We start from the raw sequence: 16,766 nt of genomic DNA on the forward strand, positions 1-16,766 counted from the left end.
CTGTGCTGACAGCTCTGAGCCTGGAGCCTGCTTTGGATTCTGTGTCTCCCTCGCTCTCTGCCCCTCTCCTGCTCATGCTCTCTTCCTCTCTCTCAAAAAAATAAACATTAAAACATTATTTAAAAGGACAAGAAATAACAAAGGCGTTCATGAGGATGTGGAGAAAAGCAGCCCTTGTGCATTGTTGGTGGGAATGTAAATTGGTGTGGCCACTATGGAAAGAATATGGAGGTTCCTCAAAAAACTAAAAATAGAACAACCATATAATCCATCAATTGCACTTCTGAGTATTTATCTGAGGGAAATAAAAACACTAACTCAAAAAGATACCTGTACCTCCAGATTCATAGCAGCATTATTTACAATAGCCAAGATATGAAGACAAACTAAGTGCCCATTGATGGATTAATGGATAAAGAAAACATGGCATATATTTGCACACACACACACACACACACGACAATATTGCCATATGCGACAACATAGATGGATCTTGAGGGCATTATGCTAAGTGAAATCAGTCAGAGAAAGAAAAATCCTGTGTGATCTCTCTTATATATGGGATCCCAAACAAAAAAACCCCCAAAGCTCATAGATACAGAAAACGAATTGGGGGTTGCTAGAGGCGGGGAATGGGTGGATGAAGGGGGTCAAGAGGTATAAACTTTCAGTTATAAAATAAATCCTGGGAATATAACGTGCAGCGTGATGACTATAGTTTAAGATATATTTAATTTTTTAAAATGTTTATTTATTTTTGAGAGAGAGAGAGAGAGCGTGAGCAGGGGAGGGGCAGAGAGAGAGGGAGACACAGAATCCAAAGCAGGCTCCGGGTTCTGAGCTGTCAGCACAGAGCCTGATGTGGGGCTTGAACCCACGAACTGTGAGATCGTGACCTGAGCTGAAGTCGGACACTTGACTGAGCCACCCAGGCGCCCCTAGATATTATATATTTTAAAGTTGCTATGAGAGTAGATCTTAAGAGCTCTTATCACAAGAAAAAAATTGTAACTCTGTGTGGTGATGGATGTTAACTAGATTGATTGAGTTGACCATTTGGGAATATATACAAATATCAAATCATTATGTAAGTTAAAATGCATGAGTTGGAAAACTTGTATCTGCCATTGTGAGCTTTCACTGTGTAAAGAGGTCTCTCTCTCTCTCTTTTTTTTTTAACATTTATTTATATTAGAGAGAGAGAGAGAGAGAGAGAGACAGAGTGTGAGTGGGGGAGGGGCACAGAAAGAGGGAGACAGAATCTGAAGCAGGTTCCAGGCTCCGAGCTGTCAGCACAGAGCCCGATGCGGGGGTCGAACCCACAAACCTGAGCCAAAGTTGGTCGCTCAACCGACTGCGCCACCCAGGTGCCCCAAGATGTTTCTTTAAAAACATTTTTTCTTTAATGTTCACTTATTTTTGAGAGCGTGCGAGAGAGACAGAGACAGAGCATGAGTGGAGAGGGGCAGAGAGAGAAAGGGAGACACAGAATCTGAAGCAGGTTCCAGGCTCTGAGCTGTCAGCACAGAGTCCGACGTGGGGGGACTCAAACTCACAAACCATGAGATCATGACCTGAGCCAAAGTCAGATGCTTAAACAACTGAGCCACCCAGGTGCCCCTGATCAGTGAATTTTAATAAACTGGAGCAGAGAATTTCACTGACACAGCTTCAGATTCCACATTGCAACTAATCTTTAATTTTTGTAAGTTTATTTATTTTGAGAGACAGAGACAGTGCAAGTGGGGGAGGGGCGGAGAGAGAGGGAGACAGAGAGTCCCAAGCAGGTTCTGCACTGTAAGCATGGAGCCTGATGCGGGGCTTGAATTCACAAAACCATGAGATCACGAATGACCTGAGCCGAAACCGAGAATTGGACGCTTAACTGACTGAGCCACCCAGGCACTGCAATCTTTTCTTTTATAAAATAACTTTTATTTTAAAATAGTCTAAATCTCACAAGAAGTTGCAAAAATAGTACAGAAAGCTCCACATACAGTTCACCCAGCTCCCCCAACTATCTCGTACACAGACCCAGAACTTCTCAACCAGGTAACTGCTAACTCAGGTGCAGACCTTAATAGGGCTTCACCTGTTTTACATGCACTTGCTTTTTCTCCAGTTAACCTTTAAGAAACCATTGTTTGTCGAGTTTTAATGGGGTCTGAAAAAGAACATCCACAAGGATTAGAAAAAGAACAATCCTCCCCCCTTTCCCAACCATGTATTTATGTGACTACTTCAACCAAACACACATATCACAACAGAATGATTGCAGAATCTAGCCACCAGACGCTACAGAGATTTGCAAAAACGTGAACCAATGCCACTCTCCTCAGTACGTATTTTTCTTTTGGAAAAAAATAGTCACTTTTCTTAAAAATACGCTATGTTAACATGGACTGAATTTACATCTTTATTTTCAATGACTAGGTTTTGAAATGTCTTCATGTTGATAGATGAAACCCACCCATGATAACCGAAGCTCCCCGAGACCTCCAGTGTCTTCTAGGGTAGTGAAGGGTCTGAGCTCTGTGAGGTAAACGCCGGCAGTGGGTAAGCCTCCTCCCACAGACTTCCCGGGCTCTCTTAAGTCCACACGACGCCGCAATAACACATACATTTGAGTCAGAGGAAATTAGAAGTTCAGAAGTTTATGGAGTTACTGTCAACAAGGGAACATGATTCATATTCAAACTATTTTAAAGTGACCTTTCAAATCACTTACTATTTGATCTAAATTCAAGTATAGCAGTGAAAGAAACTGAAGCTATTCATCAACTCTGTAGAATTCACAATATTTTTAAGAATGTTCTCGCATTTCAACAGATTTTTTTCACTACTCAAATGCATGAAGTGAATGGACTTTAGAAATATATTGTTCTCCCAGTGCCTATGACTTTGTGTTGGTTTGGTCCATGGCTGTGAAGAACACACAGATGGCAGCTGTGATGAGGATGTGCATTCCCTCATAAAGAAGTTTTGGAGAAAACACGCTCCATATAAATAAATGGTAACGCAGGGATGTCACCAAAATGATATACGCAGAAACTGGAAAAGAACAGATCAGTGCGTAGCAGAAGCAAGCATGACTCAGTGCAGAACCACTGTTAATAAAAAGGGAAATATGGATTAGTACCTGCCACTTCTGCCTCATATAAGGCATGAACATAAAAGCAAACAGTATTTGTACTTTGAAAATGACCGTGGTAATTCTTGTTCCTGGCCCTCCACCCCCACCCCGCCCTCCCAGTCTGGATCTGGTCAGTCTGATGGGTAGGAGCTTGCCTGAGGGGACATCAGCTGCAGGTGGCTAACCTGTCCCTCTCCAGTGTCACAATCTGCAAGAATAGTTTTGAAAAGTGCCCTCCAGCTTTTGCAGTTATGTTTAAAAATTATGTGCATGTACTACTATACAGCACAAATATTATGAAACACAATGAAAAGAAAATCCCACTGGATGAGATACAAGTTTTGAGCTCTGCTTTGTGCTGCCCAGTGAAGCATCTGGTTGGTGTGGTCTGGGGACACTGGCCTGCGAGTGTTTGCTAAGCAAATGAACTGCGAAGAACATGCCCAAACATGAAACAGCCCTCAAAGCACATGCTCAGGTCGTGATCTCACGGTCTGTGAGCTCGAGCCCCACGTTGGGCTCTGCGCTGACAGCGTGGAGCCTTCCTTGGGATTCTCTGTCTCTCCCTCTCTTTCCCCCTCCCCCACTGTCTTAAAAATAAATAAACAAACATTAAAAAAAAGAAGACAAGTTTTAGTTCTGACGCCTCCCCTCAAACACCGCAATGAGCGTAAGTGGCTTTTCTGTGGTCAGTCTATGCCACACATCACCGCTGCCCACTCTTCCTGAAGTGTGGCCTTCATCACACACACAGCTATCTTCACCGGGCGGGACTCACATCAGCAGTGCTTCGTATGGGGATATGGACACGGGCCTGGGATTACTGGACTTCCAGGTGGGGAGCGAGCACACCCACCAGAGCAGATGCTCTGTGTGCTTAGGGGAGTCTTGGGGTGCCATGCTCATACTGGGAAGGGTCCGGACATGAAAGGTGAGCAATGAGTTCTGTGTAGAGCAAAGGCTGGGAGGCAGAGGAGTGAGTGTGTGCACATACGTGCTCCACAAAGGGGCTCCCTGGGCCTGTCGACCAGGCACAACTATCTGGTGCCATCTAAGATTCCCCCCCGTGTGCTCACTGTCCAGTGAGAGGAGCCAAACAGTCACTCAAGGGCCACAGGATGCCTGGCCCCTCATGCTCACAGTTCTTGTCCCCTTCTGTGCCCTCACCTTGCCCTAACTGGTTCTCCGTCTTGGGCCTTGGTGCCCATCCTTCCTTCCTGCCGCATTCTCCAGCTGCCCCATCATCCCCGGCAGGCAACACCCTCTCTCTGCTTCCACTTGCATGCCATCCTGTGGCCTCGTCCCTTTGCGCGTGCTCCTCTCCAGCTCCCTTGACCGATCGTGACCACTTCCACCCACGTGCCCTTCTCTGGGCAGCTGTCCTGACCAACACCAGCAGACTCAGGGGCTCAGCCATTCTGGGCTCATCTCTGTGATGTGCTCAGCAAGTAACGGACCCGTCTTTCTGCTACTGCCACCAGCCCATGAGCTCCTGCACCTCGGGTCCCACTGAAGATCCAGTCCATTAGGCCGAGGACCTCCAGGGAGCTGGGCCCTGAAGCATTATCTCATTACGTCCCTCAAGGGCCACTGCACCAATACCGGTGAAACTCTTGGGAACAGCTTCCTAGGTGAATACTTGTGGCCCATGGCTCTGCTACCCCTCTCCTGGGGAGTGCCATGGAGTCCGTGCTTAGCTAAGAGCCTGCGGACCTTGCTCCCTTCTTGAGCAGACAGCACGGAAGCTGGAGCTTGCCACAATTTCACACATAGTAAACATGACCTAGTTAGAAAACTCTGGCTTCTTCCTTCCAGAAGGAACATCCAGGGGGTCACCATTTCCACAACCTCAGCTAAGATGACGTGCACTGTAGGGAGTGAATGAAGGCCTCACAGCCTAGCTCAGCATGGCTGCCCGTGCCACCAGGCTCTAGACCTGAAGCCAGCCCCTGTAGCCAAGGGTCATGAACACCCAGGGCCCAGTTTCTGAGCCACTAGCAATATTTTCTTTTTCTACTATTTTAATACAGCTCTAGTTTTCTTACTTGACTGAAACAAAACAACTCCAAAAACCAATGAGTAGAACTTGATGTAAAAGTAAAAGCTTTTAAAAAAGAAAAAGCAAAACCTTTTCTAAAATAAAAGAGAAACATTTCTTAATTAGGGAAAATGTCATGTAATACTCTCCAGTTGATTAAAATGCTTTCAGCTTACTTAAAAAAAATGCTTTGTTTTTTTTTTTCTCCCCAATACAGATAGATGAAAAGTGTCAGGAAAATCAAACTGCGATCCCAGCACCAGAGAAGCTGCCCTTCACAGAAGCCTAGGCTCTCACTGTCTGGCCCTCATCCTCCCTGGCCCACCTGTTCAGCTGGTCTGCAGACCAGACACGGTGTGCTTAGCAGAGCCATGTGCACTAAGGCAGTCAAGCTCTCCAAGGCAGAGGCGAGCACGTCTTGCCAACTCAAGGCCCTCTGGGTCCCCAACACATGATGGCACTGACAAGGACCGAGGCCTCCCAACCCAACCTAACCCTGGTCACAGAGACATCTAGGAGCCTGCTAGGGAGAGAACCAACAGGTCAGTAGTGGTCTCGTGGCCCACGTGGGTTCACAGGCAGCACGAGACCCTGCAGGTTATCGCGGGCAGTGCAGCGGCCCCCACATGCCTCTGCTCCAGCCAGCAGTGCCTTGGCTTACAGGCGCTGCCCATCAGACGAGCAGTGACTATCCACAGACGGTCCCCAAGTGTGCATCCGAGGAAAACACACTGACTTGTAGGCATCTCTCCTCAGGAAACCTAGAGTGAGCTGGAGAAATGAGACTCCCACATTTGGGAAGCCAAACATCAACCGTGGCAATTCAGAGGGGCGGCCAGAAGGTCCCCGGAGTAGGAAGCCTGCTCTCCACAGGTGAAGCCTTTACTTGCTTTCTTGCTCTAAACTTTGACTTGAGGGTATCACCTCACTCACTCCTACACTCCCCTCCACCCCTTACGTGACTGTGGAATGGGAGAAGATGGTGGCCCGTGGACATGAACTTGGGGGCAGAAGTCGAGGGTCCCTGAGGCCTGAGTCTCAGGAGCTGGTCTGGGGTGAGGACGAGAGGCTTCCCATGAAGTATGTGCTGTCCTGAGAGGTGGGACCTGAGCATGTCCCGGGAAGTTCAGACATGGGTCAGCGGTCACCATAGCAGGGGCTGCACTCTAATGGGGGGGCAGAGGAGTGGGGGTCTAGAGGGGTAACAGGGACAGGAGGCCTCAACCTCCCCCAAGCGACAACCCCCTGTAGGACTGGGGACACAGCGGGACATTTGGCAAGAATATTGTCCTTCTGGGGCCTGCCCCGCATGTTCCACAGCCCACTCAGCGTGTGGGGGCTGGTCTAGCACCTCAGCCAGACGTTGGCTTTCAGAGGGGAGACCACGCCTGTGGGGTGTTACTGAGTGGCTTAAGAAAGGCAACGGTGCTTTTGGGACTGGGGCACTGAGAGAGCCCCGACACACGTTGCACGGCTGCTCACGCCACCTCCAGCACCCGTGGGACTCCTCACATAGGCCCCACCCCCCAGGAGGTGATACCATCACACCGTTTTACAGAAGGGAGAGTCTGGGCCTATTTGGAAAGTGCAGAGTCAGGCAGGCCACATGCCCCTCAGGCTGCACTCTGCCAGGCAGGACCCAGGCGCTGAGGTTACCGTGGTACACAGACTGGGAAGCCCCTGCCTTATGAAGCCTTCTTTCTGGGAGGGCCAATGCATACACAAATGAGGAAGCAGGGAGGAGCATGGTGGGCAGGAGGATGGGGTAGGCTGCCCCATGGGCTGGCCAGAAGGGTGGGCCACCGGGTGGAGCCCGATGGGGCCTCTCGGTGGCAGGGCAGGGCACGGCCCCAGAGTATGCACCCACTGACGGCATCCCCTCAGGCCTGTGCAGGCTCCTCTGCAGCAGGGGTCCTGGAGGTGAGAGCCAGCATGTCTTGTCTTTGTGCCTGAAGGGTGGCCAATAAGGCCACCAGCAAGCAAAGAAACCGAGAAGGGTCCCTGGAAACCATACCCTGGTATAGGCTGGAAGAGAGCAGCAGAAGCTGGCTGCCCCTGTGGCCTCCCCATCATCCCGACACAGGGCCGGGTGGCCACAGACCTGACCTGCACCCGCCTCTGGCTCACATGCTGTGGACTGTTCATTCTTATTTGCGGAAAGGAGAATGCATGAAGACTTTTAGCCCCTTGGGGTCTGGAACCCTGTATGTGGAATAAGGTACTCTCTTTAAACGGCCGACCTGCCATCAGAGTTTGTGCTAAGAGACAAAGAACAGCTTCACCTGCTGGTTTCTGAGCTCAGGAAGCTCACTAAGTGGCTGGCCCACAGCACGGGTCCTGCGAACGTTGCAAATGCGGTCAGGAACACAGCTGGGACCTCCACGTAGGTGTCCAGGCCCACGAAGCCCGCTGAGATGTCCACCGTGGCTATGTTGTTGGAGTTTCCCTGGAACACAGGTAGAAGCAGCACTGACACAGCCACCAGCAACCGAAGAAAGCTGCATGTGGTCACAGTGACACGGACACCCAGGAGCCCCAGATGCCCGCCCACTCCTTTCCCACCTCGCTGCCAGGTGGGGAGGAACAAATATACGTCTGCCGATGAACTACGGAAAATTCCAAACCTTCCTCAGATCTATCTACTTAAGACAGACACGCCGACCTCCCTACAACAGAGACCCTGTCTGAGGGCTGCACCTGGTCTTGGGAGGCAAGGTGGCCAAGGAGAGGCTGAAGGTGGTGTTGCCACATGGCTCTTTCAATGGGTGAATGCTGCTGCTAGGAAGAAGAGGGCACGCTGGCCACTGGGGGGGGGGGGGGGCTTGGCCTCCAGCTTATGTATCGGATCCGAGACCCTGGTGGGTAACGAACGCATGGCTCATCTTGCACAAAAGGGTAGGGTCTACATCCAAGGGAAGGGTCTCCTAAGATTCAGTCCTTCTCTCTACTTGTAGTCTTCATCACTGCTGGTGACCTTTTCCTTAGCTACTCAGGACATTTGTAAGTTTGACCGCACAAATGTCTGCCCCAGCCCAGCAAAGATCCCTCCTGGAACCACCTATCGATGGCCGAGGACACAACTCCAGCCAGGTGTTCATGGCTTCACAGACTTGCCAGTGGAACCCCAGTGCCTCCTCCTTTGCTGCGTCATTCCAGATGGTCACCAGGTCACGTGGGCAGACCTCCCAGATACCTCAGAGACACCCTCTTACAGCGGGCCCCTCCCCGGACAGCAACGTCTCCTGTGCAGCTTCCCCTCTGCCCACTTTGCCAGTGGCCGCCTGAGCCTTTGCGATTATGTAATTCCCATTCAGAAGCCCCTTGCGACAGACCGGGGAGACCTGCTGAGCAGAGGGAGGAAGAGTCCCAAGTGCTGTGGCAAGGGAGGCATGATGAAGGACAAGTGGATCTGACACTGGGAAGCTGCCGGAGATCCCACCGAGGCCGACTCACTCGTATCCAGAGAGGGTTGACTGCGATACTGTTACCGCAGCCAAGGCACAGACGGCCTGCTCTGGGGCTTTACTTCCATCGACCCATTCAGTCCTCAACAGTCCTGATGTGGTGCCATTGTGACCCTCAGTGAACAGGTGGGAACCCAGGAGGCCAGCTGGGTACCAGGAATCACGGAGCTGAGGGCAAGAAGGAGGGGCAGCAAGCCTGTAGGTCTTGTCCCGGGAAAGCTGACCACGAGGGAAGGGCTGTGGGCAGGGGAGAGGCGAGGGAGACCCACATGCTGCTGCTCAGGATCCGACGTGCCGCAGGACTTGCTGCACAGGGTCTGTGCTGAGTTTGCGTGCGGACAGGCCCCCCGGCACACACCACAGTCTGCTGCGGGTTCCACTGCCCAAGGCAGCACCGGACGAGAACCAGTACCACGTGCGATCACCAATGCTCCTTCCTCACCACCCGGGGAAAGCGGCCGCATGCCACAGAGGAGCACACTGAACGTGAGGCCATCTCCTTGCTCGGGGCGTGACCGTGGCTCCTCAGTCTTCCTGACACCGAGGCCTCAGTGCAGGACACTGTGCCAAGCCAGCAGCCACTTTCTCCATCTCGGCTCAGAGGGAGCCCGAGTGAGTCTCCCCACCCATGCCGGCAGTGTCTACCATGTGGCTAGTTCACGAGCACCATGACGTATCTGTGGATATGCCGAAATCGCTCCCGTGTGGAGTCCTGGCGGTCCACGTGCCCCTGGGGTAGGAGCGTCTGGTGCCCATCAGACACGCTCACTGTGTAGCATGGCACCCGGGAGCCTGGAGAAGGGAGAGGGGCGGGCGATTTTCCATGGCGATGGTATTCCCATTCCCCGCCAGGGCACTCGCGGTCAGAGACGCGGAGACTGTCAACGGTGGAACTCCCGGACGGAGGTCACCACCAGGAACAGGCCTGTGCATGGCTTTCAGACAGAGAGAGGACCATGAGACTGACGGGCCACCTAGACATTTCTGGAATGCCCAGAAAAATGTAAAGTCCTTCTACAGCAACACAGCAGTCACACTGAATGGCCAAGAGCGAAAGAGCCCTAACACAGGCGTGTCACTGCCAACAAAGCAGAGCAAGTGCCATCCGGAGGCTGACACCGACCTGCGCCTCTCTCTTCTGCGGCTCATGGTGCCTCAGCTGCTTGCTTCGTCCTTTCCCCCTTTCCGGCTGGTGTTCTGGAATTCCTGGGCTAACTGTATTCCCTCACTTCCACAGGGCTGTTTCTACATTTCTACCAGTAGCTAAGAAAGGCTGTGGTCTTTGAAATGTGGCTGCTTGACACCACGGAGACACACACACGACGGAAAGACCGCGAGGCCCAGCCTGTGAGGGGTGGAGCTGACGGGCAGCGTGGTCCTCAGCCACCAGCACCTTGTGGGATGGGCAGCGACTCCAGGGAAGTGCGGTCACTCTCCAGGTCCTACGGACTCCAACCGTGCCTTCTCTGTGGGTCCTGAGGGACACGGGCAGGCAGTGAGAGCTACTATATAGGGTGCCTCCCGTTCTTCACTACTTTAACCCTTGCAGCAGCCAAGGATGAGATGAGGCGTTAGTTACTCCATTTTACAGATGAGACCAGGGCGCAGCAGGTGCCTGCCAGACGCCAAGTGGCTTAAAAGTACTGGACACCAGTGTCAGGGCTGCAGCTACCCACATTTCTGCTGGGGACAGCCACTCTGGAAGCCACCCAAGGGCAGGACTGGAGACAGAAGTATGGAGTCCCCCAGAGGAGACGGATGGCAAGGGGGGGCGGTTCTGAGGGTCAGGTCACATCCTCTAGGACTTATGGATTTCTAGAACTTCTCCCACCCCCTTCTGGCCTTCAGGGAACAGATGGAAGCCATGATGGGGGGCTGCTCTTTGGGGGACGCCATGAGCACCAGGAAACCAGGAGAGAAATAGCAAGGTCAGGGAAGAAGCCCAGGCCCACCTATCGGGACACACAGACCACACAAGTCCCCAGGGTCTGGAAGAGGAGGGTGGAGCTGGTGCTCACAGAGGAAGTACGGATCCTCACTGTAAAGATGGGAAAACACAGCTGAGACACTCAGGGGTTTGCGCACAGTTCTTCCACCAGAGGGCACAGGGCCGACAGGGGAGGCTGGGGAGCTGTGCCCACCCTCCAGGGTCCTAGAGGCAGCAACTAGGTTGAGGGTGGGGCCCTTCGAACTGGGCAGAGAGATGTGGGAAGGCTGGGATGGAACTAAGTCCCTTTATGGCCAGGAGCTGGGCCCTCTGTCCACCTGCCCAGGCGCCGCTCCAAGCACACAGGCAGATACTGAGGTCCATCCTGGAGGCAGCTTGGACTTGCTTCTGATGGGCCCTTTAACACTGGAGAGAAGACGTGACGACCACGGGGCCCCGGGGGATTCATAACCACGTGAAGACACCCAACAGCATGGCCAGGGGAAAGGGAATAGAAACTTCAGTTATCACTTCATCAGATAAAGCAATGGAACTGTGAAGTGCCTCCCTAACCAGTCACGGTAAATAGACCTAGTGCACAACCACACACTGTCTTAAGCACTCACGGATCCACACCGAGGGGGTCGGTCTTAAGTAAGTCACTGAATTTTATCCTATCAAATACACATGAAATTTAAGCATCATTCCCCCACACCATACTGAAAGTCCCTTCACTGAACAGCCTTTTTAACTTCCCAACTTATGGTAACCTTTCTCAGAGAAAAACTAAAAGAGAAATGACATAAAAAGTTAATAGGCTTCTATTCACAATAGCAATGAAAACCTACCTGGAAATAGAAGAATGCTTGACCAAACCAATAATGCATTACAGTGATCTCAGCTGCATCATGCCTCAGGGGCTTCCAGATGAATTTAGTCATTATAGTCTGAATCAAGAGGCTAAATACTAAAACTGGAAGATTATGTGGTCTAAAAAGCAAAGCAGCCAGAAGAACTAATCCACTATATATCTCCCATAAACCCACAGTCTTGATTGTGAAGTCTGCAGCAATGACTTGAGATTTAAGCAAGTCTTTGGTGCCCGTGAACAGAATGCCCAGGACAAAGACATGAACAAAACGAGCTTCAATAAGACCCCTAAAAAAAAAAAAAAAAAAGCAAAAGAGTTTGATTCATTAGCACCAGCTCGAAAGACTCAAAACATATTTTTCCATGAAAACCAAGAGTCCACTTAGCTGACTAAAGAAGCCATAGTGCCCGCCCACTTGGGTGACACCATGGAAGTGGGGGTGTCTGCTTCTGCATCTCAGCCTGCAGGACTCCCCTTGCTCAGAGGCTGGCAGGCCTGTCCTCTCTCTGTGCACATCTCTGATGGAACTGACTCATGGGAGTTCTGGGGAGTCCTGTTCATCTGGCCCAAGGATGGCCTGGCACAAGGCCAGAGCCATCACTTGTAGGGTGCCAGAAACACTGCCCACCTGCTTCACACGCTTAATCTGAAAGACCCCTGCAACGGGATAAGGTCAAGCTCTAGCAGAAACTTCCGTTAAGTTCATAATGCTAAGATACCATTGGATGTGCTCACAACCATAAGTACTTGCGTATGCACACGCACGCACACGTACACAATGGTGCAGAGAACACTGTGGGGCCTGCAGAAGGGCAGGGCCAGGTTCACCTGGGCTCTGCCACTTACTAGCTCTGTCGCTGGGGGAAGTTACTTAAGGCTTCTGACGCTCACTTCATTATCCCTAAAATGAAGAGAAACAGTACCTACACCTCACAAGCTCTCCTGGGAGTTAACCAAAGAACAGAGGTAAAGTGTTTGGCACGTAATAAATGTTAAGGATTATTAAGAATTATTTTAGCACTTCACTTACAATTATTTGTAAAGGATATAATTTATGACACCATACCAAAAAATTTCATCTAATGAAACACATATATCCCTAAAACATATTTTAAACAAATTCTATACATCAAGTATTTTATAAATACTAGAAAAGCTGATCACTTAAAGTAATGCTAAATAAACAAAATTTTAAGTGAAATCATTATCACAATAACGTTATGTGTTTTGAAAAACTGAATGTTCCTATCTCAGATTTTCCTCGGAAGGTTTGTGCACCTAAAAAAAGTTCCTTTTTAAAACCACAGTTAGTTTAATTTGAACAGTCCAAGCACTGTCTGCTGTGTGCCTCTAGTGTGCAGACACCAGCCACAGGGCCATGCGGCAGCCAAAGAGCGAGGGTTAGGTGCAACCCCATGGCCAAGGTGTGCTAAGCAGAGAGCTGATGACAGACCCAGTAGGGTTAAAGAAGGAGAAATCAGCCAAGGTCCGAGTCATCAGAGGGGGTAGAATGCATTCTGGGTGGTGAATACGAAAGAGAACACCAGTGGGTGCCTTCAAGGGGTTCACCTCCTTGCCCCAAACCATTCAATGCTATCTAGGACAATGTCCACCTGACCTTCCACTCCAGCAAGCCTGGGCATCACAGCGGAGAAGAGGCAGGAGCTAAACGTAAGGGAGTATTTTAGAATATCTATGGACAGCAGCAGACTGAAGGGAGAGAAGCAGCTGTTAGGGAAATCTAGAACCTGCATGGCTCAAGACCTGGAGTAGATCTCTTAGTGAGAGGGCTCTAGAGCCAGGATAGATGGGGGTGGGGAATGGAAGCATTTTACAGGTAGAACACCAGGCAGTGAAGGTTAGTGAAAGGGTGCATTGAACTATGCTTTGAACACCAAGAAGGTACATGCTGTGGTGTCCATGAAAGGTAGGTGATCCAAGTCTTGAGATGAGTGAGGAGGAAATTAGGTGCACCGATCTGAGAGGAAGCGAGGAATGTATTCACGTATCACGCTTTGAGATTTAGACAGCCCTGTGGACATCCTCAAGTGTGACATCTAGCCTTGACATCTGCCCAGAGTCTCAGACTCCAAAGTGAGCAGCCTTTGAGATGTCTCTACACCATCCTCCCCCTACCTGACCTCCCTGCTTGGGGTGAAGGCCTACCACCCTGCCGTCACCTCAGCCAGGCTCTGGGTATCACTTCAACTGCCCGTACTGTTGGCAGGTCCTATTTTCAGGTGGGCCTCATGCCTCCTGGCCACTCACACAGCCTGGCCACAGCCCTCAGCTTACACCCTGACCTTTTCTGAGAAGATAACATTTGCTTTCCTTTCTCTGATTAGAAAAGCAATAAAAAAATGAAAATGCATGGGAAGGAAGATCACGAGCCACCTGTGAGTCTGTGTCCTAAATCTAATCACAACCAATTACATATTTGAGTCTTTCATACAAACATGAAAAAATACGCATCTACTTCATAAACTGGGGTCATATGATAGTTTTATAGCCTACTGGTCCACATCGTCTCATCGTCTATGAAAACGCAATACCCAGCACAGAGCTTTAACATCACTCAGAGGTTCATCCCACTACTGTCGGCCAATTATCTTGATTTGTACTCTGTGTACCTGTAAATAATTTTTCAGAGACCGTGCCTGTGTCCTGGTTCCAGGCCTCATCTCTGGTTCTGTTCTTGAGATAAATTTCATAAGAGGGTGCCCAGGTCACAGGGTTGGATACACTCAAAGTTCTTACCACGTTTTACAGCCTCCAGAACAGCCTCTGCTCACCCCACCCCACGTTGCCTTTAAAAAAGAAAAGCTGCCCGTTTTTGACACATAAAATGTGGCATTTATGCCTCAGTCAGCACGGGGGGGCCCCTCCCCACCCCAGGAATTCACCGTCAAATTACGGGAAAGTTGACTTTTCTGGTGTGCTTTGTTTCCCAACTGATAGGAAGCGACCCCTCTTTGTGATTCCTGTTACTACTTCTTGACCGAGCAAAACTGAATCCTTTCCGTTTCTTATTTTTAGAGAACCCTTTACTGTAAAAAATAAACCTCAGTGACCTTACTCCGTTATCTGTCTTTCTCCTGCCAAAGGAAAGAGACTAAAAGAATCAGTTTATTGAGGCATTCCTTGTCCAGGCTCTAGTAACTGCTGAGATCACGACTCACAGAAACCAATCCCGAAGTTCTAAAGACCGCGTGGCACGTTTCAGTGTATAAAACATTAAATAGATTTGCCAGTACGCTTACTTGGAAATGTCTTTGCTGTCTCGTTGCCATGGGAACAGGACATTTCCAATGGCTGCCCGGTAGCAGTAGACACCCAGGAGGCCAAGTGCCATGGCTACTTTTGACGTCAGGGAGCACCTCCTCTGCACCAGCGCAAAAATCATGATGAGTGAGAGGGCGGCCAGAACGGAGAGCTCAGCTTTATGATCAGAACTGAAATGAAACGGAAAATCCCCAAATCGCTAGTGAGTATAGCGATCGATGTTACGGATCTACACCAAGTGGCTTTCTAGGAACTGTATTAAAAATAGCTGGGTTTTCTGAAAAGCAAAAAAGAAAAGAAAATCGTTGGTGCTTTAAATTCAAAGGTTCTTAAAACGCGACAAATGAGTTAACCTGAGCTCTCATTTCTCATTCACAAATGGTCCCTGCCACCAGGTCTGCACTGGCCAGCGCAGAGACCTGTATAGAACGCTCTCCACTGGCTCCCCTGGCAACTCCATGTTCCCCCAACCACCGGTGAAGAGATTCTGGGCAAACTGTGTATTTGCCAGCATACGTCCTGCTCACGGGAGAGCAGCACGTCCTGGCGCAATCCTCTCTCATTCCCTCATTAACACAGATTGACTCACTTGAGAGTGTCTGCTCGTTCCCAGGCGAGGAGACTTTGCAGTCAGGCTCGGGGCACAAAGCCGTCATGGCAAAGCTGCGCCCCTGTCTCCGTCCGGTCCCCGCCCACCATCCTGCCACCTCAGTGAGTGCTGCGCTGGAAGGCAGGATTCTTTTGTTTCATTCATCGCAGCATACACTCACGAAGGCCAGACACTCAATAGTTGTTAAGGGGATGAGTGACTAACCCTGCCAAGGTAAACACACAGCAGTGGAAAAACTACTTGGAAAAGACTCAGAGGAAAGATATGGCCAGCGTCAGGACATGGGCCCAGGGATGGCGGGAGGTGATGGGTGTCGTGCTGGGGCCTGGCCCTGCCCTGGTGCTTGGTCTGGGAGGTGGTCACCTGGGTGTCCATTCGCTGTCGCTCTTTAAACTAGATGTTTTATGCACTCTCCTGGATTATTCATTGTAACAACTGAAAAATAGCAATAAAGAAGGTGAGTTCAGATGCCTCTCAAGAAGCCCTCCTCTGAAGGAGAAATGGGGCCACGTTGCAGCTTCTTCACGAACTGACAGGACTAATTCAGCAGCACGGGGAAAGCTGTGATGCAGGAAGGGGCACCCTCTGAGGGGAAGAGGTCGGGCCTGATGTGCCGGAGGAGGGTCCAGACTGAGGAGTGGGCACAGTGGCCCCTGGAGAGGGGGGCGGGGCATCAGGGGTGGGATCAGCACATTCTTCTGCAGTGCCTCAACTCTCCAGAAAGGTAAGTGAGGCTCCTGGGCTGTCCCAGAGCTGCCCCAACCTCACATGCTCAGGCAGAGGTCTCGAGTTGCTTCTGCTTCCTCACCTGAGGTGGGACAGGCCAGCGATCTCTCTCCAGGCCTGCTACAAAAACGAAACGAGCAGGCACGTGGCAGGACCCGGAAGAAGCTGCCTGTGGTTCCTGTGGTTGCCAGAGGTTTGCCAACAGAGTTAGCACTTGGGAGAAATTTCCCACAACAATTATTTGACCAGAGGGATGATTTTTATAGCCTGTGATGGATCTTTCCAGGTATCTTGGAGCCACGGCAGTGTGCGGTCAGGGGTCCTCTGCTGCTCGCCGGGACTGCGTTCTATCACTTCCTTTTGTGTGTCTGCTGTGAGTAAAATCACACCTCGTTGTTTGACCCTACGCTCCCTGATCACTAGGACGGTGGGCATGTCCCTCGTCTTTCTGTTGGCATTCCCTCCTTTAGGAATGTGTCTGTCACTGTCCTGAGCCCCCTTCCTGCTGACGACTTTCATACAAGTCCTTCACAGCGACAGGAAATAAATTTCTATTCTGTTCTCTTCCTTCTCCTTTAGTTTTCTAACTCTTCACTGACAGGCAATTAGAATATATAATACAGCCAGTATTTTCTGTCCCAGTTTCCTCTCTCTACTGTGATCCTCCCCATCCACTACACTTTCGACTAGGTTGTCCAGCCATCAGCCTCAGGGT

The 16,766-nt window shown here is 50.5% G+C and overlaps 1 protein-coding gene across 16 annotated transcripts in view; it reads right to left on the reverse strand.

Annotated features, from left to right (window-relative positions):
* Nucleotides 1–2,638: 2,638 nt before the first annotated feature.
* The window catches only part of PIGG (phosphatidylinositol glycan anchor biosynthesis class G), a 43,191-nt gene continuing 29,063 nt past the window's right edge, over nt 2,639–16,766 (reverse strand). For 13 of the 16 annotated variants that reach the window (XM_006931303.4, XM_045056711.1, XM_019829881.2 and 10 more), the window contains 4 exons: nt 14,694–14,885; nt 11,411–11,720; nt 7,454–7,617; nt 2,639–3,107 (listed from right to left, as the gene is read on the reverse strand). In XM_006931303.4, the coding sequence (XP_006931365.1) occupies nt 2,894–3,107; nt 7,454–7,617; nt 11,411–11,720; nt 14,694–14,885 (880 nt within the window). In that variant the 3' untranslated portion in view covers nt 2,639–2,893. Of the gene's footprint in view, nt 3,108–7,453; nt 7,618–11,410; nt 11,721–14,693; nt 14,993–15,304; nt 15,531–16,766 lie in introns of those variants that run through there. The other 3 variants (XM_006931306.3, XR_002156647.2, XR_002156648.3) reach the window with 3 other exon arrangements.

The sequence above is a fragment of the Felis catus genome, chromosome B1 (assembly GCF_018350175.1).
Source record: "Felis catus isolate Fca126 chromosome B1, F.catus_Fca126_mat1.0, whole genome shotgun sequence".
Classification (NCBI taxonomy): Eukaryota; Metazoa; Chordata; class Mammalia; order Carnivora; family Felidae; genus Felis; species Felis catus.